At 46.9% G+C, this 26,937-nt stretch overlaps 2 protein-coding genes and 1 pseudogene across 5 annotated transcripts; 2 read left to right on the forward strand and 1 right to left on the reverse strand.

The window, feature by feature from the left end:
- The first annotated feature begins 305 nt into the window (after positions 1–305).
- On the forward strand, positions 306–9,838 carry Atp5mf (ATP synthase membrane subunit f). Its single transcript, XM_076840815.1, has 4 exons — positions 306–394; positions 5,963–6,070; positions 8,493–8,609; positions 9,680–9,838. Exons 1-4 carry the CDS (start codon positions 382–384, stop codon positions 9,706–9,708), a joined length of 267 nt encoding a protein of 88 aa, XP_076696930.1. The 5' UTR covers positions 306–381; the 3' UTR covers positions 9,709–9,838.
- A 791-nt stretch (positions 9,839–10,629) lies between these two features.
- Cpsf4 (cleavage and polyadenylation specific factor 4) lies at positions 10,630–26,822 on the reverse strand. Of its 4 annotated transcripts, none has more exons than XM_076840265.1 (8): positions 26,592–26,804; positions 22,600–22,650; positions 20,715–20,867; positions 18,588–18,683; positions 18,074–18,167; positions 16,314–16,386; positions 14,593–14,763; positions 10,630–11,556 (listed from the first exon to the last, which is right to left on the reverse strand). In XM_076840265.1, the coding sequence occupies exons 1-8, from the start codon at positions 26,692–26,694 to the stop codon at positions 11,488–11,490; spliced, it is 810 nt and encodes a 269-aa protein (XP_076696380.1). In that variant the 5' UTR covers positions 26,695–26,804; the 3' UTR covers positions 10,630–11,487. The 4 variants fall into 4 exon arrangements, with proteins under 4 accessions (XP_076696380.1, XP_076696382.1, XP_076696381.1 ...); XM_076840267.1 differs by having other exon boundaries at positions 14,593–14,685; positions 26,592–26,781; XM_076840266.1 differs by having other exon boundaries at positions 14,593–14,688; positions 26,592–26,781.
- Positions 23,022–23,357, forward strand: LOC143384719 (large ribosomal subunit protein P1-like; annotated as a pseudogene).
- Positions 26,823–26,937: the final 115 nt, after the last annotated feature.

Below are 26,937 nucleotides of genomic sequence, written 5' to 3' on the forward strand. Positions count from 1 at the left end.
TGCTGAGAATGGAACCCAGTGCCTCAGAGATGCTAGGCAAGAGCTCTACCACTGACCTATAACCCCAACCCCTCATAACAAATTCAAGGGTATACAGTAAGAAAATCAAAATGCTCTTTTTTCTTTTGTTTTTGGTCCCTTTCTTTTTCTTTTTCTTTCTTTTTTTTGGGGGGGTCCCTTCCTTAAGTAGAGAACCCAAACTGAAGTATCCCTTAACTTCTGAGAACGTCGCCTTTCCCCTCATGGCACCTCTGTGCGCCCAGCCTACTACCAGTGCTGACCTGCTTCCCGTGAGCCTCTGCTCCCAGCGTCCGCTGGGGCTCGTGCTCCCTACCCAGCACCCCTTGCGTGGCCCGGCTCAGCGGACACTAGGACTCCAAGATGGCGTCAATCGGTGAGTTCCCGGCTCCCGTTTGGAAGTCGCTTTGGAGGCAGAGGCTGCGTTCAGAGCCCAGAGCCTCACCGGGAGGGAAGGGAGCTGCGAAGCCGCCTGCCCTTCGCTCAGGGACTTCACTGCGGCCTCACCTGAGGCATGCTGGACTCTTACTCCAGGCTCCTGCGCCGTTCACGACTGCGTCTTCACGACTCGCCTAGCTGCGGCTACCCGCTGCTCTTAGTCTGGGCCGCCCGGAATGGGCGAGGAGGATGCGGGCAGCCTGGAGACTTGCTTCTCGGCCGGGGAATGCGCTGCCTTGGGCCATTCTCCCTCTCTCCACTAAAGAATAGATGCTTCCTTCCCCCCACCCCCGCGACACGGGTCACACGGGCGGTTTGCACCTGACCCTTAGGCACAGTTTCTATCCTTGTTCCCAAAGCTGAAGCTCAGATTAAGCTCCAGGAGGAACTAATACCTAGGATAGCGCATAAGGTTCGATGTGTAAATATTGAATAGGCTGACAAGGGGGAAGTGACCTGTTCAAGGTCACAATTTATGAGAGAACTGGAGCTGGGATTCATTATCGTGTGGGGCTTCACGGTAATGAACTTAATTCTCAAGGGTGTCCTTAGGATCTGCAGGCTTTTCCAAGACAATGCATATGTCAGTTTGTACGCTCGTCCACTCTGCACACATTATTTTTAACAGGAAGCCATGTTTTAGCTCTAGATCCTCCCAGGAACTTATCAGGGAACCAGTTACTGGGAACTTTGGTCCCATTTTTTTTTTTTTTTTTAGTTGTTGATAGACCTTTATTTTATTCATTTACTTATACATGGTGCTGAGAATCTAACCCAGTGCCTCATACGTATCAGGCAAGCGCTCTACCACTGAGCCACAATCCCAGCCCCGAGGTCCCAGTTTTAAAGATGAGGGAAAATAACGGTCTGAGATGAGGTGTGGCCTGAGGTCACACCGTCTCATAGTGGCAGAATTTTTCTTAACTCATGTGTGTCTTGTTTCTATATTAGTGCATAATTTACAGTGAGACTCATTATGCCACTTTCATTTATGCATACAACATAATTTGATCGATCTCATTGCCCAGTACCTTCCTTTTCCTCTTCTCTCCTCCCTCTCCCTCCTCTTTTCTGTATTCTTAATATCACCCTGGAAAAATGAAGAGGTGATCCAAAAAGGGGAGAGTGAAGCTGTTTTCCCATCTGTAAAATGGGCATGAGATTATTTGTGCTCCAAAGAGGTGTGAAAGGGGAGCTTTGAGGGTTAGCATCTTATTTAAATAGAGGGTTGAATGAAGAGTGCTATGGACTATAAGGATTAAACAATTTAGTACATGTAGGATACTTGGAACACTGCCTGGCCTATAGAGGAGGGCTGGTCATTCTAGTGTTTACTTTGTGGTGTTTGGTGGAGGTCATGTCACATTTATGGCCTATTCACCATCATCCCAGGTGAAGAAGATGAATTTGTGTGCTCAGTACTGATGATCATTCAGATGATGTCTGTTGCCAGAGCTCAGAGCCACTAGTTCAATAGTAGATAAAGTGAGGGAAATGTGAATTATCAGCAGTAGATAGGGGTTGGCAAAGTGTGGCCCTCAGCTATATTTTGTGTGTGTGTGTGTGGGGGGGGGGGGGTTGTTCTAGAATTAAACCCAGGGCTTCAAGCATTCTCAGTAAGCTCTTCATCACAGAACTACATCTCCAGACCCGGTGTTGTTTTTGAAAGTTTTTTGATTGTTGTTTTAGTGGTACTAGGGATTGAACCCAGGGGTCCCTACCACTGAACTACATCCCCAGCTGTTTTTTTAATTTTTAAATTTTTTTTGTGTGTGTGGTTTTAGATGGACAGCAGGCCTTTATTTTGTTTATTTTTATTTGTGCTAGGGATCCAACCCAGTGCCTCACACATGCTAGGCAAGTGCTCTGCCACAGAGCTATAGCCCCAGCCCCCAGCTCTTTTTGATTTTTATTTTGAAACAGGGTTTGGCTAAGTTGCAAAAGTTGCCTTGAACCTGGAATCCTCCGTTTCAGACTCTCAAGTACTTGGGATTATAGGTGGATACTGCCCAACAAAGAGTTGTTTTACATAAGTAAATAAATAATAACTTTAAAAAGACTGTTACAGAGACTTTATGTGGCATGCAAAGCCTAAAATCTTTACTCACTGGCCAGTTTCTGGGTTGGGTTTAGCATCCAGGAAACACTTGTTTTTTCCCTACAGTTCCATGGTTAAGTGGGTAATATACCTCTCTAAACCATAAAATTGCTTACCTTCTCAGGAACTTAAGATTGTTCTACAACCATTACTGAAGGTGTCCTGTACCAGGAACTATATGTGGGAATGTTCCTTCAAGTATTCATAATCGGCAGAAAGATAATAGTTCTCATTTACATAATTCCTAGACCCAAATACCAATACGGTTATTACCCTTATTTTACAAAGGAGACAACTGAGACATGGAGAGAGCAGTAACTTTCCCTAAGGACACATAGCTAACGAGTGGTATTAAAGGCAGAATACTTGATCTGGAGTCTGCTATTTGTCAACATACTCTAGTGCATCTTAGGTGAACCATGATAGTAGATGGATGTTCCCTTGCTGCAGAGGCATGTTGGGGAAGGAGTTCTAGTTTGGCTGCCAAGGACCAAGGACTTTGTCTTCCACCAAAATAGAAGTTCTTGCAGTAAGTGCACCTCTGAATTGCATAGCCCTGTGATGTTGCTGTATTTGACTCTTCTTAAGGCCAATGTGTTGCTTTTTTCTTTTTCTTTTCTTTTTTTTATACCTCTCTGCCTTTAAATATTTTAAGGAAATATTCTTGTCTTCATAGTACAGATATATAAATTGGTAGGAAAATAAATATTAAATTGTTGGCTTTTTAAAAAAGTATTTTTTTAGTTGTTGATGGGCCTTTATTAATTTATATGTGGTGCTGAGAATCGAACCCAATGCCTCACACATGCTAGGCCAGCACTCTACCACTGAGCCACAACCTCAGCCCAATTGTTGGCTTTTTAAAAAAATATTTTTTAGATATAGTTGGACACAGTACCTTTATTTTATTTAATTATTTTTATGTGGTGCTGAGGATCGAATCCACACCTCGCATGTGCTAGGCAAGTGCTCTACTGCTGAGCCACAACCCCAGCCCCAGATTGTTGGCTTTTTTTCCCCAGCCACCATGGCAGCCCCTGTACATGGTCATGACCATACAGAATGTTTACATTTTGTGAATGGGAAAAATTAGCTTCACTAGGCCCAGAGTAATTTCTTTCTTAAGTCACTAGCTTTACTTGAATTGAAAATACTTTGATTTAAAATACTTTTTTTTTTTTTTTTTTTTGGTGGTTGTTATTTTTTTCTAGGCCTGGTGGTGCATAACTGTAATTCCAGCACCTCAGCAGGCTGAGACAGGAGGATCCTGAGTTCAAAGTCAGCCTCAGCAAATCGGTGAGGCCCTGAGCAGCTCAGCGAGACCCTGTCTCTAAATAAAATATAAAATAATGGGGCTGTCTCTTAAATAAAATATAAAAAGACATTGCTCAGTGGTTAAGCATCCCTGGGTTTAATCCCTGGTACCAATAAAATATGTTTTTTTCTTTGTTGTGACTCTTGTAATATAGTTCTATTTTTGTAAGTAGTTTAAAGCTTTTTTTTTTTTTTTTTTTTTTTAGTGATGATTTCAAATTCAAAGGAAAGAAAGTAATATAAAGAATGCTTCCTACTCTTTACCAGCTTCAATAGTTTGCAACATTCTGGCTTTTTTTTTTCTTTTCCTTCCAGTGCTGGATATGAGACCCAGGGTGTCATGCATGCTAGGCAAGTGTTGTACCCCTGATCTATATATCTCTTGTGTTCTTATTCAAAAAGAAAAGTGGTATAGTTTCCCTTGGACTAAAACCTTATCATTCCAAATGAGGACAAATTGGAATGTAAGATGTATGTTTGTTAAACTTTTCTAGAAACAACATATACAAGTTAGAGAAGGGTATAAGTCATTCTTGGATAACATTTATTGTTTGGTGTTAAGCTTTAATATCAGTGACACTAAACTCTCCAGTAGCAACTGAAGTGGATCTTGAAAACTCACTTTTTTGTTTTGTTCTGTTTGGGTGGAGGAAGAAGACCTTTGAGACTGTTTCATATTTTATAAGTAGTCCATATTTTATAGCTATTCCCAAACTAACCACAGCTTTCTCTTTGTAGAGGAACTAAGGTGTATAATTAATCCCTGAAAGTCCAAATGCATAAAACAAAGTTCAGGTTTATATGCCATTGCTTTGTCTATTTCCTTTTTTTTTTTTTTTAATACTTGTTTTAGTTGTCATTGGACCTTTATTTTATTTATTTATATGTGGTTCTGAGAATTGAACCCAGTGCCTCATATGTGCTAGGCAAGGGCTCTAACACTGAGCTACAACACCAGCCCTGTTCTTTTTGATGTTTCACGTAGATAGACTTTATTAAGATTTAAACAATACTAGCAGTCTACAGTGTTGCAGGCACTGTTCTAAATGCCATTTCCTCAATTCTCATTTACTCTTTAGAATAAGCTATTTAGAATAAGCCATAAATCACCTTTAAAAAACGACAGTGCTCTTGGATTTTTTGCCCTGAAGGGGACACCATCTAAAAGTTTTTAGAAGTTGGTCTTTGTTGGGAGGATAAGGGGAGACCATCGGACACCCCAGGTCCATGCCCTCTTCACCCTGCTGTTTTCTTGGCCCAGAGATGAGTATAATATGTCTTCAACAAGAAGTTCTTCTGTTTTGTCCCCAGACTCACTGGAATATGGCCTGTTAAACCATTTGGAGAGGTTTTTAGTAAGTCATTTGACTTCTTGAAATATGTAGTCTTTTATTTCTACCTCTGGAAATCATTGACCTCTGTGGTCCTAGGCAGGTAGGGATCCCTTAGGTTCCTTTATTGAACAGTCTCAGGCTACATACCTGGTAAGGTTGACAGGTACTTCTCAAAGCCAATCAAGGGCATCCAGTAAGACTGAGGCACTTGAGTGCACATCCCACTTCTCTTCTTATCCCTTACCATTCTTGGGCCACAGATCCCCAGGGATTGAATAGACCCATCCTCAGATTGGCTTCTGGGCTACAAGGCCAGTCCTGAGGTTCATTCTTGCCTCTGTGCTGTATGTATGTCCTTGGCCAAATTGTTTAACCTCTCTGAGTCTGACCCCCACCCCTACACCAAAGTAAATGCATCAACTACTTGTGATGAATAAATAAAATTAATAGGGTAAAATAAATGTTAGTTTTATAGTAATCTATTTTGTCCTCCTTATTGTGTTCTTCCTGGTTGTCCTTAGAGCTTTTAGCTGTTATTCAGATATCTTGTTTCTTCATAAAGCTGTTGCTGTAGCAGCTGCTACAAAGGCTTAGACTTAAAATAGTGGTTTTTCTGTAACATTTATTCCTATTATGAATAATAGTGCAGTCTCTATGTAGTTATATAGTGCACCTCCCATTGAATAGTTGAAATAGTGACATAAAAGGATCCTATTTATATTCTAGGTTATTCATTGTGTCTTCTTTTGTTTCTTTTCAGTGCCAGTGAAAGAGAAGAAACTCATGGATGTCAAACTAGGGGAGTTGCCAAGCTGGATATTGATGCGGGATTTCACCCCTAAAGGCATTGTGGGAGCATTTCAGAGAGGTCAGAATCTTAAGGATATATAAACAAGCAAACCTCTGAGTTATCAGGTCTCTTTTTGTAATGAATTAACTTGGGCAATAAAAACTTGGTCTCAAGACGAGTCTGAGATGGGCGCAATGGCACACACCTGTAATCCTAGTGGCTTGGGAGGTTGAGGCAGGAGGATTACAGGTTCAAAGCCAGCCTCAGCAATTTAGCAAGTCCCTAAACAATTTAGTGAGACCCTGTCTCAAAATAAAATACAAAAAGGGTTGGGTATGTGGTTCGGTGGTTAAGTGCCCCGGGTTTCATCCGTGGTACAAAAAAAAAGACTAAGTTTTTAGAAAAGGACAGTGAGAGGTGGTCAGCCTTTGAATTTCTATATTTGATTGGCCCTATCAAAGGCTAGCCCTGAGATATTTTCAGCCAAGAAATGTTTGGTTGCTTGGAATTAGCACCTCTGCTTCTAAGAGAAATGTCTGTTAGCATTTTTATGCCCAATTGTTCTAGAAGAAAATGAGTTTGAGTCATGGTAGACATCAGTCTTTTTTTTTTTTTTTTGGTACTGGGGATTGAATTTAGGGACACTTAACCACTGAGCCCAGCCCTATTTTGTATTTTATTCAGGGACAGGGTCTCACTGAGTTGCTTAGTACCTTGCTTTCGCTGAGGCTGATTTTGAACTTGCCATCCTCCTGCCTGAGCCTCCCTAGCTGCTGGGATTATAGGTATGTGCCACCATGCCCAGCTCAATCTTTTTTGGTACTAGGGATTGAACCCAGGGTTACTTAACCACTGAACCACATCCCCGCCTTCCCCTTTTTTAAAATTTTGAGACAGAGTCTTGCTAAATGCTAAGGGCCCCGCTAAGTTGCTGAGACTGGCCTCAAATTTGTGATCCTCCTGCCTCAGCCTCTTGAGCTGCTGGGATTATAGGTGTGTGCCACCATGCCCAGCTGGACATCAATCTTATCATGTTTATCTTCTTTTTTTTTTTTTTTTTTTAAACAGCAGATGATATTTTTTTTTAAAGAGAGAATGAGAGAGGAGAGAGAGAGAGAGAGAGAGAGAGAGAGAGAATTTTTTTTTAATATTTATTTTTTAGTTATCGGTGGATACAACATCTTTGTTTGTATGTGGTGCTGAGGATCGAACCCGACCCGGGCCGCACGCATGCCAGGCGAGCGCGCTACCACTTGAGCCACATCCCCAACCCATGTTTATCTTCTTGCTTGAACTTCCAAGACAAATATTTGAAATTGCCCATATTTCAGGCCTGTGCATTTATAAAGTACAGTATTAAAAGCTGGGCTAGTGACCTTTAATTCTAGCAACTCAGAAGGCTGAGGCAGGAGGATTGCAAGTTCGAGGCTTGCCTGGGCAACTTAGTGAGAAACCCTATCTCAAAAGGAAATATAAAAAGGCTGGGTATGTAGCTTAGTGATAGAGCATCCCTGGACTATTCAGGTCAGTCCTGTGTAATTTATCATATCATTTCAATGAAGAAAGACCCAGATCATCCTATTGGGGTTCCCTCCCTCTGTTTTTCGTATTTTGACTGCCTTAGTCTTCCCTAAGGTTTTTCCTCAAGCTCTACCATGATATCAGAGTACTCTGCCTGTTCCCCCACTTTTGCCCAGGGAGTGAATGAATGTGGCCTCTTCATGCTCAGAGCTCCCTGCCTAATTCCTTTGGGGCATTCTTTTTTCTTTCTTTTTTTTTTTTTTTTTGGTACTAGGGAATGAACCCCAGGTTCATTTATTATTGAGCTACATCCCCAGGCTTTTTTTTAAAAAAAAAATCTTTAAAATTTTTAATTTTGAGCCAGTATCTTGCTAAGTTGCTGAGGCTGGCCTTGAATTTGCAATCCTTTTGCTTCAGCCTCCCAAGTAGTGGGGATTACAGGAATATGCCACCACACCAGCCTCCCTTGCTGTTTTAAACTAGGACCACCATCACATTCTTTTTCATCAACCTAAAGTGTGTTTGTTTCCCTTCTGGTGGGTACATGTCTATTTTGTTAGGCAACCCAGTGAAGAGAGGAATGCAGGGAAGTCCTCCTCCTCAGAGGCCTGGTTGTTGAAGCTGCTACAACCATGGGGCCCCTTATAAAGGAGTTGGAATCTGGGACAGAATTAGTCAACATTAGGATAAAGGGGATTTTTTAGGGCTAGACAAAGTGAGGTAGGATCCAAGGCAGACAAGCTAGATCCTATCTAGGAGAGTAAGGCCAAAGGGTAGATCCAGGTACAAGGCGGACCCAGTATTGGAGCTGTTCTTGTGCTGTAGGTCCCCCAGGCACCTTTATCAGCTAGGGAATATAGGGTGAGTGAATTAAAGAGCCAGAGTAGGACTGGGTCCCTGAATTTCAGTCATCCTCAAATTGTGCATTACAGAAAGCATTTTCAGCAAAGCAGGGCAGTGAATGCCTCTTCTATTGCAGGTTATCACCGATACTACAACAAGTACATCAACGTGAAGAAGGGGAGCATCGCGGGGGTCAACATGGTGCTGGCGGCATACGTGCTTTTCAGCTACTGCCTTTCTTACAAAGAACTGAGTGAGTGCTTCTTGCATAATCTTGCCTCCAGCTTCCTGTGAGATTGTGGTGATGGCTTGCTTTGTTAGATACAGTAGTTCACTTTCTGCAGGCTGAGGGACCTTTAGTATGTTTCTTGCCTACACTTCCATTTAAAGAATCGGGGGAAATATTTTGGGGTACTGGGATTGAACTCAAGGGGCCCTCAACCAATGAGCCATATTTCCAGCCCTATTTTTTTTGTAGTTGTAGATGGACAGAATGCTTTATTTTATTTGTTTATTTTTATGTGGTGCTGAGGATTGAACACAGTGCTTCCCGCATGCTAGGCAAGTGCTCTGCCACTGAGTTACAGCCCCAGACCCCCAGACCTATTTTTGTATTTTATTTAGAGACAGGGTCTCACTGAGTTGCTTAGCACCTCACCAGGTATTGAGGCTGGCTTTGAACTTGTGATCTTCCTGCCTCAGTCTCTCGAGCTGCTAGGATTACAGGCATGTGCTACTACGCCTGGCTTAGGGTACTGTTTTTAAGTGAGAAGTTTATGACAAGAGCACAGGTGAAACAAGATGAAGCTAGGGTAAAGGTAATAGTTGTTAAGCATTCTCTAAGATCCTTCAGGCTCTTGCTAAAATTTGGCTTGGTCTTCCTGGTAGCCTGTGCACAGAGGGTTGAGTGGTAGAATCCATTGCCTGTGTAGTGTTCTGGAAAAACTTTCCTGGCTCTAAGACCTGAGATTGTCTCAGATGATATGCAGCATGGCCTGAGATACCTGTTGAGATTCTGGGAAATATCAGTGGTTTTCCAGTCTGTTCCTGATAGCATCTAGCCCCTGCCAACCTGTTGTATTGAGCCAGTGCTTCCTCTAAAGGTTGTTTGACTAAGTGGGTGTTCCTGGAAGAGGCTGGCCAGGTGGCAGTTGGCTCCTGAGATGTCTCTGTGGCCCCAGGTCAGCTGACTGTGCAGACAGGTTCTGGGTCATTTGAAAGGAACTCCTAGGAAGGCTGCATGGTTAAAGCTTCTGTCCTCTTGAAGGCTTATGTTTTCACCAGAATACCTTCTAAAAAACTTGCCCTTTCCCCTCACTTCAGAGCATGAGCGGCGACGAAAGTACCATTGAAGAGGGGCCAGCGTGGAGACCATATTATGTACTCCTGAGACTGCCTCCCCTGTGAAGAACTGAAATCATGGCCTCACGGCAGAATCCTTTCGTATCCTGAGTATTAATACCCAATAAAAGGTGACTGGTATGTGTGCTGTTTGCCTGATGTGCCTATCACCCTACACTCCAAGGTGTGAGATCGTCAGACACCCAGGGCTTTAATCCTTGGAGCCCCCATCGCTTGGGCTGGCTGCCATGAGTGTTGTGGGCATTTGGAGGTACTGTGGCCTTTGTCAGCCAACAGACAGAAAGCAGAGGGCCCTGTGTCCCTGAAAATGCCAGATCTCATCCCTGGCCATCTAAGCTCTAGGCAGGGGGTTTTCAGATGACTGCAGTCTTCTCTTTGCTTATTTTTCTGCACAAACTAGGGCATCAGGGGCTCCCGGGCCAGATCACCAAGCACTATTTGGAGAGCCCTTAGGAAACATAGGCTTCCTGGTAAGATGGCTTTGGTAGCAGGGAGCTAAGTTGGATAGGAGTGAGGGAAAGGCACAGACCTGATGTGGGCTGCCCCCTATTCCTCAGAGGGCTTCAGATGACATTAGGTGCATGTAGACTGGCACCACTTCCTTACTGAGGGGCCAACAGTAAGCATATACACTGTGCTGGGTGCAGGCTATAGGGGACAGGCTGGGGAGGGCAATGTCATGTCCAGGATCCCCTAGAAGGGCTGAATCTGGATGAATAGGCATCATCCAACAGCTGACAGGGGTGAGACCTGCCAGCTTTGGGTACAAGGGCCCATCTAGGCAGCACCACTGCTCTTTGTGATTCTCTTTCAAAGAGATGAGAAAGCACCAATCACCACTTTATGCCAGGCAGCTAGCGCAGCCAGTGGGTCTCCCCAGCACACAGTCCCCATAAGTAATGAGACACTGCTTAAAAAACAAGCTTTAATCAACTTCATAAAAATTGTTCTTGTAATTGAACTTTGATAGGCCCACTTGCCCAGCAGGTTGCAGGTGATGGTTTCACATTTTCCAGGCTCAAGGGCAGGGCAGTCTCCTCTGCATGCCACAGGTGTCTGAGTGACAGTACAGACTCTTGATCAGCAGGAGGTAGGCGCAAATGGATCAGCTATTTAAAGGGTGGTGTGTGGCTCTGGCTGAAGAATACCTTCAACATCATCAGGGCCCCATGAGAAAATAAGCCCAGAAGACAGAATCTCAAATTAGAGAGCCCTGTAGCCCTCAACTGCTGCCACCTGGGCCCAGAGCTAGGCTGAGGCAGTGAGTGCACTGAGTTTGTCAGGAAGGGCTCCCTTGTTCAAATCACACTGATAGGCACGGCTTCAGGATTCAGCAGGACACGGAGGAAGCCGGCATGACCTGCCACAGCTCTGAATGATCCACCAATCCCCTGGTTCTCCAAGAACTGGTGTTTAAGGAGCCCCTGAGAGGAAAGGCCACCTTCCACACACAACAGCATAGCACAAGCCCTTCCTCAACTACATCCTCCCCCTGGAGGGTAGGTGTGCAGGGAGTCCCAGAAAAAGAGGCGTGGAAGCCCAGGCAAACATGATGTCGACTTGGGGACACAATGAAGCACATGTCCCTTTTTAAAAAGAGATTACAGCAAAATGATAGGAGACTTAACAGTTGTGGCCCCTCAAAACGACAAGCCCCAGTGAGCATGCTTGCCGGCTTTAGTCAGCTGCACCAACACTACATTCAGCAGGCAGTGCACACACCCAACAGCAGGGCCCCTCAGGCTGCTCTGAGCTGACTCCAGCTGCCATCACTGTCCACTGAGAAAGGCCAAGTGCCCTTTGGTGCATCTGTTGGCGTAGTGTCCTTTTTCACCACACTGGGAACAGCAGAAGGGGAAGGAGAGAAAAATACAACACCATTTTCAAATGTAATTTTCAACTAAGGCAGTACCCACCAAATACCAAGCTAGGGAGAACCCTGAAATTCTGTGGCAAGATTTCCTTTCAAACACAAGCAGAGGAATCTCAAGAAAGGTGCAGTGGTACAGAAACTGCAGCCAGCAAGGTCACCAGAGTGACCTGAGAGCCCAGCAAGGTGCCCCTTCAGCCTGTACCTCACCTGCACCAGACCTGGGCCTGCCTGGGAAGGACTCACAAGTGGGTGGCAGGATGAAGAGAAGTCCACGGCATCAGAGCTCTCGGCCCTCTCTGCACACAGGCCAGTCAGTCACTTACCTCTGAGCCAAGTCTGGGGCCTCCCTGAGGAGATGGGGAGGGAACAACGCAAGAGAAGCTACCAGGCTCCTTCCCCAGCTTTGGGAGCCATGGCTGTGGACACAGGGTGGGCTGTACTGATGCTTTCCCTCCTGTTGTTTTTTTAATAAGTACTGCAGATTGAACCTGGGGGCGCTTAACTACTGAGCCACATCCCTAGTCCTTTTTTATATTTAGAGACAGGGTCTTGCTAAGTTGCTTAGGGCCTCCCTAAATTGCTGAAGCTAGCTTTGAACTCTCAATCCTCCTGCTTCAGCCTCTAGAGCCTCTGGGATTATAGGTGTGTGCCACTGTGCCCGGCTCCCTCCTGGCTCCTGCACAACTGTCTAAGCTACCCATGAGAACAGGTTTTAATCACAGGGTCAAAGATGGGACAATGATTAGACTTGGGTGAGTGGAACTGATAGCGTCACCTCTGACACATCTAACACTGACCCTGATTTATATTGGCTGATTATCCAGGACCTCTCATAGTGTCTCTATCCTTGTGAGACTTAAAACAGAAGGGAAATCTAAGTGAATGGCAACCTCAAGCATGAAACAGAGGCTCAAGAGGCATCTGGAGGGTGCAGATGCTAATCCCCATTGCCCGCCCCCAACTCTGTTCCCATAATCCCCACTCCCTGCTTCCCTGGTGTGCAACAATATAAAGGGGTTCTACTGTCCTTACCCAGTGCCCCTGTTTATTCTGTTATCCTACACTGCAGTCTCATGTTTTTAAGATCTGTTTAATCTAGGTGTAACTTCATGGATAATTGGCCCTTAGGCTAATATGATCACCAGAAAGCATAACCACAAGGCCCCACTCCCAGGACCCAGCACATTCATTGGTCTTCATAGTTGTTCCCAGGAATCTAGGATTCCCATGAAGTATTTTTAATATTAACAGCATGAGCCGAGCGCAGTGGTGCACACCTGTAATCCCAGTGACTTGGGAGGCTAAGACAGGAGAGTCTCAAGTTCTAGATCAGCCTCAGCAACTTAGTAAGGCATGCCTTCCACCCATCTTGCCTTTTCCAGATCTTTCCCTTTCCTTGCTTTTCTCACATCTTAAGGCTTAGGCTCAGAACTTTCCCCAGTGAGGCTTTCTCTGAATCCAGATGCACTTTTCCTTGAGTGCTTTTAAGCACTTGCCTTCTTCAGCCCCAGGAATGCATGTTTCTGCTGGACAGAGCAGCTCAAGGAATGCCTGGCTGCTGTGGCAGAGTCCTGGGGCCCAGTCTTTCCTAAGGACAAGCTGGATAGACATTTTAAGTACATGCCCTTTGACTTAGAACTACCTCTTGCATACATGGATGCCAGTGACATGAGACAAGAGCTCACAAATGATACAGCACTGTTATTAGGAGCAAAAGAACAAATCGAGTGCAATGGCGCACACCCATATTCCCCATACTTAGGAGGCTCGGCAGGAAGATTGCAAGTTCAAGGACTGCCTCAGCTACTTAATGAGACAAAAAAACATTCTTTCTGTTGTTTGTTTTTATTATTATTGTTTTTGGTACTAGGGATTGAACCCAGGGGCACCTAACCATTAAACCACGTCTGCAGTCCTTTTTTATCTTGACAGGGTCTTGCTAAGTTGCTTTTAGGGCTTCCTTAAATTGCTGAGGCTGGTTTGAACTTGTGATCCTCCTGCCTCAGCCTCCTGAGCTGCTAGGATCATGGGAATGTGCCACTGTCTTTTTTTTTTTTTGGTTCAGGGGATTGAGTCCTGGACCTTGCACATGCTAGAAAAGTACTCTACCACTGAGCTACACCCCCAAGCCCCTTTTATTTTTTTCTTTTGAGACAGTTTCACCAAGTTATCAAGGCTGGCCTTGAACTTATGATCCTCCTGCCATAGCCTCCTGAGTTACTTGGATTATAGATGTGCACCACTATATCCAGCTATGTTTTCTGATTTTTTAAACATGAACTCATTCTTTGGAACTCTGTGGGGATTCTGTATGGCTAGGGTTGAGAATATACCCCTCAGAGCTTCTTCTGGGAGCCCGCAGTATATTCCAAGGAAGCCAATTATAGATTAAACTCAGTTTGTGACTTTTAGCTCTCACCAAGGATGTGAACACAGGCCCCAAATCATGTAAGGATCAGCTACCAACTACCTGTTCCCAGGAATTGTTTCTCCTTTCCACCAACAGCCAGGAATGAGAAAGTTTTCTAGTAGATTTGTTTAAATTCACCCTTTCCCGGAGTGTCCCACTTTAGATTAAGAGGTGTGGAGTGTGTGTTCCCAATCCAGTTCCTCTAGCATAGGCAAAAAGCTTTGTCCTATTCCCTTGAGTATGCCTGGACGCATGATCTAAGGATGCCTGTGGGGCAGACAAAGCTTCAAGGATCACTCTTCCGTTGGATTTGTTTCCATTTTGTTCCCTAGTACTTAAAGATCTCCTGTTTCCTTGCAAGCACAGTCCACTCATTTAGTAGCAATATTTTATTACCCTGCACTATGTCTTGATGTGTTGGAGGAAGTAGGATGGTCTCCAGACCACTATAGTGGTCCACCTTTATTTTTACAATCAGCAAAAACCAAAGTTTTCACTTTTCAAAAGTAACCAACCACACATCTGGGGAAGGAGGGAATGGTCAATGACCAGAGAGAAGACCCCACCCTGTCCCCAAGTCCTGGGACTCACCTTGTAACAAGTGACCTGCTCCAGCGGCCGGGGTCCCCGGTTGCCTGCACTGCTGTTTTGACTCTGCATGACCCCGATGACCTGCGGGGCTCTCTGCTGATTGGGAGAAGAGTTCTGACTCGTTAACTGGATCAAGGAGGACGACCTTTGTAATGGCGGATTGTTACTTTGCTGGAAAGAGTTACACAACACGGTTTTACTGTGGAAAACACGTGCACGCAGACTACCAATGGGAACAGGAAAAAAGGGCGGGACTGCTCCCGCATGACCAGCAGGAAGAGGGCTTCCGCGATGGCCCAGCTCAGGAGTGGTCAGAAAAGAAACTTGTGGTGATGATGGCAGGAGCTGCTGCCCGAAAAACACCATGCAGACACACAAAAACGAAAAATAAAAGTAGAAAACAAAACACCAAAGAGACAAGAGGAGGTCTCTGGGGCAGTGGGGCGAGGGCATGATCAGGCCTTACTTTTGTTTCTGAGGTTCTAGCTTCAGGTCAGGATGAACGCTTGGTTCAGCCAGATGTTTAGCAGCCTACACGGCGAGCAACAGTCACAGAAAAACAGTTGGAGCCTGACAAGCTGACCTGTGTTCTAGGGGCTGAGAGGGCCTTCCTCTAGAGAGTAGCAAGAAGGAGGGGGTTGGAGGCTCCTGGGACAGGGATTCCTCAGCAAGGCCACCTCTCAATGAAGTGGGTTCTTGGCTCTGGCCCTCTAAATGCAGGACCCAAGCTAGGAACCTTAGGCTGTCAGCTGCATCCCTGCCCAGGAATTCCTGCCTTTCCTAAAGGTGGGGATCTATGGAGGCCAAGTGCAGTCACATCCCTTCATGGATGCTCAGCTCATGACAATGAAGAAGAATGGGAGGGGCTTTGGCAACTGACTCAGAGCCCAACCAGGTAGGAGGTGAGGCTTCAAGATTGGCAGACCAGTTTACACAGAGGGCCTACTGGAGGCCCTGCCTAACACCCGGGCCAGCCCTTCTCTGGGCCCAGTCCCCCACTTTTGGCAATCAAACCCACACAGCCCTTGATTTTGGGGGGCTGCTGCAGATCCTCATTTGTTGATGGCATTTCCTTCTCTCCCTATGCTTGAGGGGACCAACAAACTGCACTGTGGGCCTGAATAGACAACTGGAACCAGCTAGTCCTTCAGCCCTATTCTTGGTTGGAACCTCCAAGGAGCAGCAATGTCACTGGCCAAAGAACAGCTGGCCTTGGTTGTGCTCCTTCATCAAGCCCCTTCCTGCTGGTTCCCCTCAGGTAACTCTTTAAGAGCCCATATTCCCCATTTATAAAGGGAAGAACAGAAACAAGAGCAGGAAATGTGGGCCCAGGCCACCCTTTACCCAGCTCCCGAGGCAGGCACCATGGAGCTGCAGTGGCACCTTGCCACATTCACACAGTGACACACAATCTTGTTTGCCATCCTGCTCTTGGCCTCATGTTGCTGAGGTTCTAGGTTTGAGGCAAGGGATGAGGCCAAGTGGGAATTCAGCTCTGGCAGAAGCTCTCCATCTCTAGGGAGATATGTGAACTGCTCTCCCTGATTTTTCTGCTAGAACTTGAAGGCACTTCCCTTCTCTCCTGTCTCCTCCCTCACTATCCTCTCACAGGCCTCCAGCTGGGACTACAGCATACTGTACACTGCAGACTACACACTGAAGTGGCACTGAGTTTCTCTCTGCAGGGCCAGCATGGCCAAGGAGGGGCGGGGGCACGGTACCTTTGCTGGAGGCTGCGTCTGCTGTGGCAGTGGGGGCTGCTCAGTGGTTCCCATAGGCAGTTCAAATCGAGGGCTGGTTACCCGGCAGCCAGAGGGATTGAGAACAGAGAAGAAGGTATGAGAGGAGACAGGTCAGGTTGTGCTTGGAAAACTGCACCTAACCTCTGCCCAAGCAAAAGCAATGCAAATCAATTAGAGGCAGCAAGTCTGGCACTCAGCAATGCCTGTGGGAAGCCACAGAACAGCAGGAAAAACAGAACTGATGGGCCTTGGTTCAGACCCAGCCCTACCTATGCAGAGCTAGAAGACCTTGGGCAAGTGCTGCTCTGAGAAAGGTAAGCACAGGCAGAACTGGAGTATGCCTGCTGTGGAAGGGCTGTGTGCACAGAAGGCCCCTTCCCCAAAGAGAATGTCTGGAGTGTCCTAATAATGTATAGGACCTCTTGGTGACATGCTCACCCTGCAAGCAGAAGTTCCCAGACCATCTGCAGGCTCATGGGTGCTCATATAGGGAGCGGACCCCAGTGACAGCATCAGCTACCTGCACACAGACAGGGGCCAGGGTCCCCAACAACCAGTAACTGTGCTCTTGCTGCAGGTTCAGCATAGTGGTCAGAGGCAGCACGGGCAGTCTGCAGTCTTAACATCACCTCATGCAAAAATCCATCCCTAAGTAACAACTAAGTGAAAGAAATATACTAGGAACTGGGTACAGTGGCATATACCTGTTATCCCAGCAGCTTGGGAGGCTGAGGCAGGAAGATTGTGAGTTCAAAGCCAGACTCAGTAACTTAGCAAGGCCCTAAGCAACTTAACAAAACCTCTCTCTAAATAAAATACGAAAAAGGGCTGGGAGGGCTGGGGTTGTAGCTCAGTGGTAAAGTGCTTGCCTCACGTATGTGAGGCACTGGGTTGGATTCTCAGCACCGTATATAAATAAATGAATAAAAAAAAGGTCTATCAACAACCAAAAAGTAACAAATAAATAAGGTGTGAGGAGGTACTGAGATGTGGCTCAGTGGTTAAGTGCCCCTGGGTTCAATCCCTGGAGGAAAAAAAAAAAAAAGTACACTGGGATCTAGAGGTCAAGGCAATGCCCCTGAAAGAGTGTCACTAACCCCACTGGGCAAGAAGAATCCAGCTTCAGGGGCCCACAGATCTGTGACCAGATATCACCACATGCTACTGGCTCTGGCCAGTGACTGAGCCCTGAACCCCAGGGTTTTCAGGTGGGAAGTGAATACCATCTTTCCTACTTGCCAGAGTTATATGAATTATTTCATATGGAACCACAAGATCAGGACCTACACAAAGAAGGCCCTGAAACTTTAATTCCCTTCCTTTAGGACACAGGTTCCTAAGGTTTTTTTTTTTGTGTGTGTGTGGTGCTGAGGATGGGCCTCACACATGCTAGGCAAGTGCTCTTCCACTGAGCTATATTCCTAGCCTCGAACACAGGCTCTTACCTGAGGTCCTTAAACACCCTAAATCATAGCCTATGTGAGAATTTTTGTGGAGCACAGGGTCTGGAGAGCCTTCATCAGATTCCCAGAGGGCACATGACCCATGGAAGGTTAAATGCTGGCCTAGGCAGAGCTGATTTTATGCTCCAGAAGCAGCAGCAGCCATAAGTAGTGATTTCCTCCCCCATCTCCCACTCCTGCCCCAGGTCCTGGTGCTGACATCACCCAGTGACCTAAGCCCAGCTGCAACCAGGAAGGACAAAGGGGCAGCAGCAGGGCTGGGTCCAGGGTACTCACTGCATGAATTTACACGAGGGCCCCTCCGGGCAAAATCCCACGAGGTAATTCACACAGATGACTCTCCGCGTGTGCCGGTGCCTGCACAAGGGACCTGCAGAGCCCAATGTTTGGGTCACTCAGATGTCCCCTCTGTGGGGGATACCTTGGTGTCCCTGCTAATAGTTAATAGCCCCACCCAGACTGCCTGGGGTACAGAGAACCAGAGTGTGGCTTCATAGGCTGGCTTGGGCTATCATTCATAGAGGACAACAGGCAGAAAGGCCTCTCTACACTGGGCTCCTCATTAAAACTGCAGGCAAGAATGCCATCCACACAGCCTTTTTGGGAGGCCTGAGGGAAAGGAGTGGTGTGAAAAAGTCTCACTGGCCACAGAATTCAGGTTTCACTGGGACAGGTGGCACAGATGGAGTTATGTCCCAGGAGCACCAGCTGGCAGCCCTAGGGTGATGTGGGCAGAGGGAGGGGTATGGCCTTTCTCCTGAGGCCAAGCCCAGCCTACCCCAGCACTTACCATGCTTGCAGAAGCCACGGTCGTACCAAGGGCAGTCCTTGATCTTGGACTCGGGGTCGATGTGAAGGAAAGGGCACTCCTTATTGCTGCACTCCCCTGCAGGAAACCCAGACATGTGGCCTCCTAGAACAGTGCTAGGAGAGTTTCCAAGGCAAAGAGGGCCCAAGGGGGTCCAGTGTCCACCTTGGCCTGGCAAACCCTGAGCCCAGGGCAGAATTTCAGTGGGGCTGTAACAGTTTTTCCCTCACATGCATCATTGCTGCTGAGAGGGATAATGACATCAGCAGAGCCTGGCCCAGGGCAGGCTCTCATCAAAATCCATAGTTCTACCCTTCCCAGAGGACAGTGTAGCAACCCTGATATGTAAATGCACCTGAGACTAGGGAATTCCCGTTCTACTCTGATCAACTCTTCCCATCTATGGGCTGGGATGGGGGAAGGTCTAGTCTAAGGAATTCTAACTTTTAGGACAAACACAGGGAGGATCTGGGAGCTCAGGCTGGGTCCATGTAGTGGCATGGGATAAGCCTAGATGATGACATCACACGTGGACTAGTGCTTCTCAGAAGTTACCAGCCCAGCTGGCCCCCAGCACCAGGACATACTTACTTTCCTGGCTGACCACCCGCTCATCTCCAGATCTGCTCTGCAACCTATGTTAACCCTTGCTTACGATCGAGAGGACATGCAAACTCCTGCCCCGGCCCACCACAGGCTTAGGGACCCGCTTCTCAACCACTCTGGTTTCCTCTGCTACCCAAGATGAATCCTTCCTACCCTCCAGTTGCCAGCCCAGGACTCCTCTTCAGAGTCCTTCCCAGGTCTCTCTGCCTGAAGTAGATTCCATGTGGGTCTCACCACTGCTAATTTGCTTCCCAGCACTTTCCATAAAAAATTTTCTTCCTTGTCTCACTGGCTTATCAGCTCCTCTGTATCCAACCCACTGATGTAAAAACTCATAGGGCAAGGACCAGTCTGTCCTCTTTACCCCTATCTCTTCAGTGTGTAGAAGGGGACCCCAATACACATCTGTGGACAAGTGACAGAAGTTGCAGGTGATGTGTCTGCACCAAGGCAGGAGCTACAGAGGATAGGCAGGCAGAGGGGATTTCAGAGATGGGCCCAGCAGGAAGGAGGGAACCCCAGGCCAGCCTGCAGAGAGATGCCCTCAAAGGAGAGCTCTGGGGCCAGATGGGAGGCCCATTTCCAGCATTGCAGTGGGAGCCATGGGAAGCTGGGAAGGCCGAGTCCTAGTTCTGTCTGTCTGCTTTGACTTCATAGCTTATGCTGCCTCAACAAAACAAGCCACAACTATCATTAATAAGCCAGCAGCCAAGCCTGTTGGGATGCTGAAGTAATTAACATCTCCTCTAACAATAGTGCTTTGAAAGTGCAAAGCAAGCCCAGCACTCAGCTCGCTGCAAAGCCTCCCACAGGCTTCCAACCTCCTGCCCCAGCCCCTACATAGGGCCTGCAGTCCTAGGTCCAGAGCCAGCCCTCGTGCTGACCAACAGAGCTTCTTTCTGGGTCACCTTGAAGGTCAGAGCAGACATAAACCCTGGGGACTAAGCTCTACACCAGCACCACTGCTTCCACTCTGTCCCCTGCTTCTCCACACAAGTCACTCAGGAAAGGTGAGGCCACATACTCTCTATGCAGAGCTCAAAGCAATCTGTTTTAAGGTGAAGAGTGGGGCTCACTGCCACCAGGAGACCAACTCTGAGGGCTGTGAAGACGGCGAAGATATTACCCCAGATCACATTCCTAGAGATAAGGCACCAACTTAGACCCAGGGGTGCTCAATGACCAAGCTGGATGGAGACATGGATTTCAGGGATCAGGCTACCAAGGTCTCTGATTAGCTGCGCTGCTTATTTGCTTAATGGGACCCTTGTAAATCTCAGTGTCTAAAAGTACTCCAAACTCTGGAGCACTATAAAGACATGAGGGGCTATCACCATTTTACCCTCTCACTACAGAGCCAGTTAGGGCTAGTAGGCACTGCCCAAGTTTCTCATCAGAAAGTGGATATATGGGAGAAGGTAGAGATGCAGCAGGCCCTGAGGAGCTGCTTGGCCCTGGGGTCTGGGTTCTTGGTGCCGCCTCCCAGGGTTTCATGCGCCTTACCGAACTTGGAGTAAAAGTAGCACTCGGGCATCTTGGTCATATCATACTCATGCAGGAATTCACACTGGTCCCCTTTCTTGCACAGCCCCCGCAGCCAGTGTTTGCAAACTACTGTCTTCTCACCGCTGATGTGGCGAAATGGGCACATGCCCCCTGCCCAGGAAGAGGGGCCACTGAGTAAGGAGAGGTTTGGGGAAATGAAGGCGCCTTCACCCCACACTTCTCTGAATCACCTGAAAGCAGCACACCCTAGGAGGTGGTGGAGGTGCCCCTGGAAGAAGGCAACGTGGTTTCAGGCACTATACCAGGAAACATTCTCTTTAACGATAGTTTTAGTTGTAGATGGACACAAAGCCTTTATTTTATTCATTTATTTTTACGTGGTGCTGAGGATCGAACCCAGTGCTTCACATGTGCTTGCAAGCACTCTACCACTGAGCTACAACTACAGTTCCCCAGCAAACATTTAACAGTTTAACAGCTCTGTATTTTAGTTTAAGGTGTTTTAGAAAAATATAACTGAAACATCAGATCAGGATTTCATAGATATTACTGTAAGATGAAGGTAAAACAGTCCTAGGTTGGGGTGGGGCTGCAGGGTCAGTTTATTCTTTAATTAAAAATAGTTCCAGTGGTACACTTACACAGGAAAATCACAGGGGTGGTAAAACAAAGACTGGGGTTTGAGAAACCCTAAAGGATAAAGAGGACCACCAAGAGAAGCCTAGAGTCCAGACAGGAGTTGTCTCCTGTTAGAAGTGCCCACTTTTAAGCCTCCAGATCAACTTTAAAATGGAAGAAATTTAATATATGCAAATGAGGGGAGATGTCCTTCTGTAGCAGGACCTGTACTGCCCAAATGTGACAGAGTCATCCTCGGGGAATGTCAGACATAACTGGTATCCTAGCAGGACCACGGGGAAGGCCCAACTAGAATGAAGCTGTAAGCAGGAAAGATCTATGCTTGCCCTGTCCAGTAGAATTTTCTGTAAGAGTGGAAGGCAATGGCTTACATCTCTGCTGTCCAGTATGATAGCCACTAACCACACATGGCTATTTAGCATTTAAATTACTATTATCTCACTGAGGTACATTTTAAATTTTTAAAATTTCAATTTGAATAGGCCCATGTGGGTAGCGGCTACTGTACTAACAAATAGCTGTGTTAAGGATTGCTGGGGCACACAAGGTGGCTGGTCACAGGGTAGAATAAATAAGCAAACACATGGAAATGAGACCAGGAGCCCAGTCGGGGAATGATATCCTGACCACACAGTATGACACTGAAATAATTCATCTACCTGCTTCAGTGACAAATGACTGCTATGCAACCAAAACTAACCAAATCATCCTCTAGATCCATCCCCTTGATCTAGTCCTGTGTTCCTTGTCCACTTTCTGATTTAGTTTCCTAAATAAATTTCCCTATAGGGTGAAAAATGCCCAGACATATACGTGCCCAGAATTAACAGACTATCTGGCTCATACAGTGTGTATTGGGACCTGGTTAGTATAAACAAGACCTCAAAAGAAGGAGTATTGCAGGGTCCTTTGCTAAGAAGCCACAGTGGACAGAAAGCCCGAGAGAATGGAATCAAAGAGGCCTATATTCACTGGGCTCAGTCACAGAGTAACTCTGGTACCTTGAGAACATTCCTGGATGCCTCAATGCTGGGGCTGCTTCTCTGCTGAGGTGAGAAGGCAGCAACTGAGCCAGGTTCAATCCTGTGTTTAGATTTGGGGATGCCCCATCAGGTTCCTAGCCTATTCAACTAAGGACATTGTTAGTCTGCAGAAGGCAACACAAGTCAGAGACTTGGTGACCTACAAGTCTGCTAGCGGACAAGGTGGTGAAGGGGCATTTTAGAAAACCGAAGTCTCTTACCTTTGCCACAGGCGGCTTTCAAAAAGAATTCACAGACAGCAGCCCCCGACTCTGTAAAAAGAAAGGGAGCAGCATCAACCAAAGCAAAGTGCCATTGCTATTTGCAATGACTGAAGACAATGGGAAGGGTTTATTCTGGCCTTTGACCTAGGGTACAGGAAACATTAGCAAAAGATGCAAAGCCCAACCAAGTTAGGCAAAAACCACTTATTTCAGTCATTCCCTGCAAAATGAGACATTACATTGAGACAGAGCATCAGTCAGTGCTGAGAACCTCCTGGAAGTGACGTTCCAAGGTATTAGAAGCTGAAGAGTGGCTTTTCCTCAGATGCCACCCAGGTGCATGGTCCTTCCCAGGAAGCAAAGGTTACATTGGGGTGATACCCTTACTTCATCTGGTGACTAGAAACATACAGGACACCATGGCCTACATCTCTGAGTTCACCTGTATCTATTCTGCTCTCGTCCTGCAGGATGATGAGGTGATTGTCACAGAGAGGATCAATGCCCTCATTAAAGCAGCTGGTGTAAATGGTGAACCTTTTCAGCCTGATGCATTTGCAAAGGCCTTGGTCAATATCAACACTGGAGCCTCACTGGCAATGTAGGGGCTGGAGGACCTGCTCTGGCAGCTGATAAGGCACTGGCAGGAGGTCCTGACCTCTCCACCACTGTTACCTTAGCTAAGGAGAAGAAAGCGGAAGAAAGAAGAATCTGAGGACTCTGATGATACTATGGGCTTGGGTCTTTTTGATTAAACCTCTTTTGTAACATCTTCAATAAAAAGCTGAACTTTACTGATATTTTGGGAATCTGCTCTGCAAAAACAAAATAACAACAAGAGTTAAGAGTGGTTGAGGAAGGTAGGATGGAGTACAAGATCACAAAAATAGGTTAATTACCCCAGCTCAGACCTTCCAGGAGGGCTAATTCATGGCACTTAAGAAGGAGGAAATGATCTCATAGGAAATATCAACAAGCAAATGGGGCCTCTGAAGGGAGACAGGTTACAGAAAAAGAGGCAGGTGCCTATGAGACGCCAGTCCTAAAGAAAGACTGTAAGTAAAGACATGGATTCAGACCTGCTCTTAATATGCATCATTAACACATCATTACTAAAGGAGCATGGCCTTTCTTTTGCACAGGTGTAGCCGGTTCTGGGAAGGTAAGCAAGACCACAGAGGCAGAGTACAGTAGAAGTCTATGGGACCCCGGGGCCAGCTATTCTGATGAGTCCAAGAATTCACCAGAAACAACTTCTAGGGTAAACTCTCCTTTGCTTCAAGAGCTGTTTTTCCTATTGGCAGGCATTTCAAAATTTCTGAAAAGCCACCAACAGAATATCTGAAACCCATTTGCTAAGCCATAGAAGAGATTCTATGGCTTATAAACAGCAGGTAGATTTTGTTACTATAGAGTTAAGGCTGTTGTATTTAGAGGTGTTACCAGGAAGTTGAGTCATTATTTGCACTTTAAAAGGCTTGAAAAGGGGCTGGGGATATGGCTCAAGTGGTAGTGCGCTGGCATGCGTGAGGCACTGCGTCGATCCTCAGCAGCACATAAAAATAAAAAGATGTTGTGCCCACCTAAAGCTAAAAAATAAATTTTTTTTTTAAAAAAAAGCTTGAAAAGTCTTGTGTTAAAAAATCCATCACTGGGGGGGCTGGGGTTGTGGCTCAGTGGCAGAGTGCTTGCCTAGCACACATGAAGCACTATGTTTGGTCTGCAGCACTACATTAAAAAACAAACAAAAAAAACCTACATAAACAAAATAAAGGATTGTGTCCATCTACAAGTAAATATATATTTTTTAAAAAATGTATTACTTGCATGCCAGGTGCGGTTGTGTAGCCTATAATCCCAGCAGCTTAGGAGGTTGACAGGAGGATCACGAGTTCAAAGCCAGCCTCAGCAATGGCGAGGTGCTAAGCAACTCAGTAACACCCCGACTCTAAATAAAATACAAAATAGGGCTGGGGATGTGCTTCAGTGGTCATGTGCCATTCAGTTCAATTCCCGGTACCAAAAAAAAGTATCACTTGCCAGGCATAGTGGCACACGCCTGTAATCCCAGTGGCTCTGGAGGCTGAGGCAGGAAGATCATGAATTCAAAGCTAGCCTCAGCAACAATGAGGTGCTTAGTAATTCAATGACTCCCTGTCTCTAAGTAAAATACAAAAAACAGGGCTGGCGATGTGGCTCAGTGGTTGAGTGCCCTTGAGTTCAATCACCAGTACCCAAAAAAAAAAAAAAAAAAAAAGAAAAAAAAAAGTATCACTTAAGAGTATTTAGTCTTGTTCTTTTCAGAGGTTCATTCTTTAAAGTCAGAAATCCACAGTCCTGGGGACTGGTGTCAGGCAGATTGAATAAGAGAATACCTCAGGGGCAAAACTGATAGTTCTTCTCAAACTGAGATGGGAATGAACTGCAGGGAAGAGTGAGGAAGGATCATAGTCTCATTGGGCTTTAGCATAATGAATATGATCACAAACAAACAGTGAGTGTTACCAAGTTTGAGGCCCTGGGCTGGGGAGGCACTTGTGCTGACCTGACCATCCCTAGGAATAGATATGTGGGATCCTTATCATTGCACCTGCTCCCACAGGCTTGTAGAATGATGGAGAGATGAGTTGCCTTTCCTGGATTGTTCCATGACCTCAAGCCAGTGTCATCAAGACAGGAAAAAGGCTGGGAGTCGTGGTACATGCCTGTAATCTCAACTCCTGGGAGACTGAGGTGGGAGCATTATTTAAGTCCATGCATTTGAGACTAGCCTGGGCAATACAGGGAGAAGGCATATTAAAAACAAAACAAGACAGAAGGACCAAGTGCTATGGTGTATGACTGTAATCCGAGTTGGCTGGGAGCCTGAGGCAGGGGGATCACAAGGTTGAGTCCAGCCTCAGCAAAACTTAGGAAGATACCATCTCAAAATAATAATAATACTAAAAAGAGAGCTGGAGATGTAGCTGAGTGGTAGAGCAGTTACTTAGCACTTGCAAGGCCCTAAATGCAATCCATAGTACCATAGGGGGGAAAAAAGACAGAAGTCCTAGTGTGTGAGTGGATGTGTGTGTGTGTGTGCAAGATAGTGTGTGTCTTAAGTTGAAGAGTTATTTGCATGAGGTGTCTGTGTGTGTAAAATGATTTGAATTTGTTTTTTGGGCATAAACATTGTTTGGCACATGAGTATCAGCAGGAGGGGATAGACTCAAGTTGGAAGCCCTGATTGCCAGAAGGGGAATGAGGCTGCAGTCCCCTGGCAGTCATGGGAGAGGGGATGCAACCCTGAAGAGATCTCCTGGCTTTGCCCAAAACTGCTCCCCAACCTGGACCTCTATGAGCTCCTTGAGCTTTAGTGTTATAGCATTACCTGTTATTAACTCAGAAAGGAGTTAAGAATTAATCTGCTGAAAGTGAGGATAGAGAAGCCAGGAGCCCCCATATGAAGAGGGAGAGTAGAGGGATCTCAGAACAAGGGTCGATATATCCGCCTGGGTGCAATAAATGACTGGAGTTGGGTTTCGGAGGAAAACCTGATAGATCCAGAACCAGGAGTGATCTCCCAGGAGTGGGGAGTCTTAGGAAAAGAACGGAATCCGAAGGTCTAGTTGTGGGTTTCCTGGAGCGAAGGAGAGCTGGTTCTTCCCTCACTGGGCTCCTGGAACAGCCCGGTTTTGGTGAAAGCAATAAGCGACGCTTGAGGTGAGGGAGGTGGGAAGGGACTTCTCTCTGGTTGGAGAAGCGGGTGTGTATGTGGAGGTTTCCAATTTGGGAGAATGCGCCTTCATTCAAGAGTTACGGGGACAACGGACACAGTCCTGCCGCCCTAAAGCTTATCAAGAACAGCCCCAGGCGATCCAGGGTCCGAGGAAGGGGCTCCCGGGTCCGGGCGAGGGAGAGGGGTCCCACACGAGGGGAAAGGGCCCGAGACGCTGAGTCTCGGGTCCGAGCCGGTCTCGCCCGCCCGCCCGCCGGGGCCCCGTGCTCACTGTCCATGCCCGGGAAGGGCAGCGGCTGCGCCCCGAGCTGCTGCTCCACGGCGATCTCCAGGTCGAACTTGATGTGGTCCACGCTGGCGATGATTTCCTGCATGGCGGCGGCGGCGGCCCCCCGGCCCGGCTCCCCCTCAGGTCTCTGGCCGCCCGCACCCACTGCCCACCACCGGCCCCGCCACACACGGCCCTCCTCCGCCTTGCCCGCCGCCGCCGCCGCCGCCCGAGGGATGCCGGGAGCGCCCGGAGCCCGCGCCGGCCCTTTCGCCTGTCCAGACCCGGCCAATAGAGCACAGAGTGCCGCCGCTCCGCCAGGCTCGCCTAGCCGCCAGCCGAACGCCTG

This window comes from Callospermophilus lateralis, chromosome 19, assembly GCF_048772815.1.
Source record: "Callospermophilus lateralis isolate mCalLat2 chromosome 19, mCalLat2.hap1, whole genome shotgun sequence".
Taxonomy (NCBI): domain Eukaryota; kingdom Metazoa; phylum Chordata; class Mammalia; order Rodentia; family Sciuridae; genus Callospermophilus; species Callospermophilus lateralis.

Excerpts from the sequence above, each read along its gene's own strand:
- Atp5mf (XM_076840815.1), top strand. Across the intron at positions 6,071-8,492 it reads TGTGGGAGCATTTCAGAGAG|GTTATCACCGATACTACAAC; the intron begins GTCAGAATCTTA and ends CTTCTATTGCAG. Across the intron at positions 8,610-9,679 it reads CCTTTCTTACAAAGAACTGA|AGCATGAGCGGCGACGAAAG; the intron begins GTGAGTGCTTCT and ends CCCTCACTTCAG.
- Cpsf4 (XM_076840265.1), bottom strand. The coding sequence starts at position 26,694 with ATGCAGGAAATCATCGCCAGCGTGGACCACATCAAGTTCGACCTGGAG. Across the intron at positions 22,651-26,591 it reads GCCCTTCCCGGGCATGGACA|AGTCGGGGGCTGCTGTCTGT; the intron begins GTGAGCACGGGG and ends TTCTTTTTACAG. Across the intron at positions 14,764-16,313 it reads AGACGCAGCCTCCAGCAAAG|CAAAGTAACAATCCGCCATT; the intron begins GTACCGTGCCCC and ends AACTCTTTCCAG.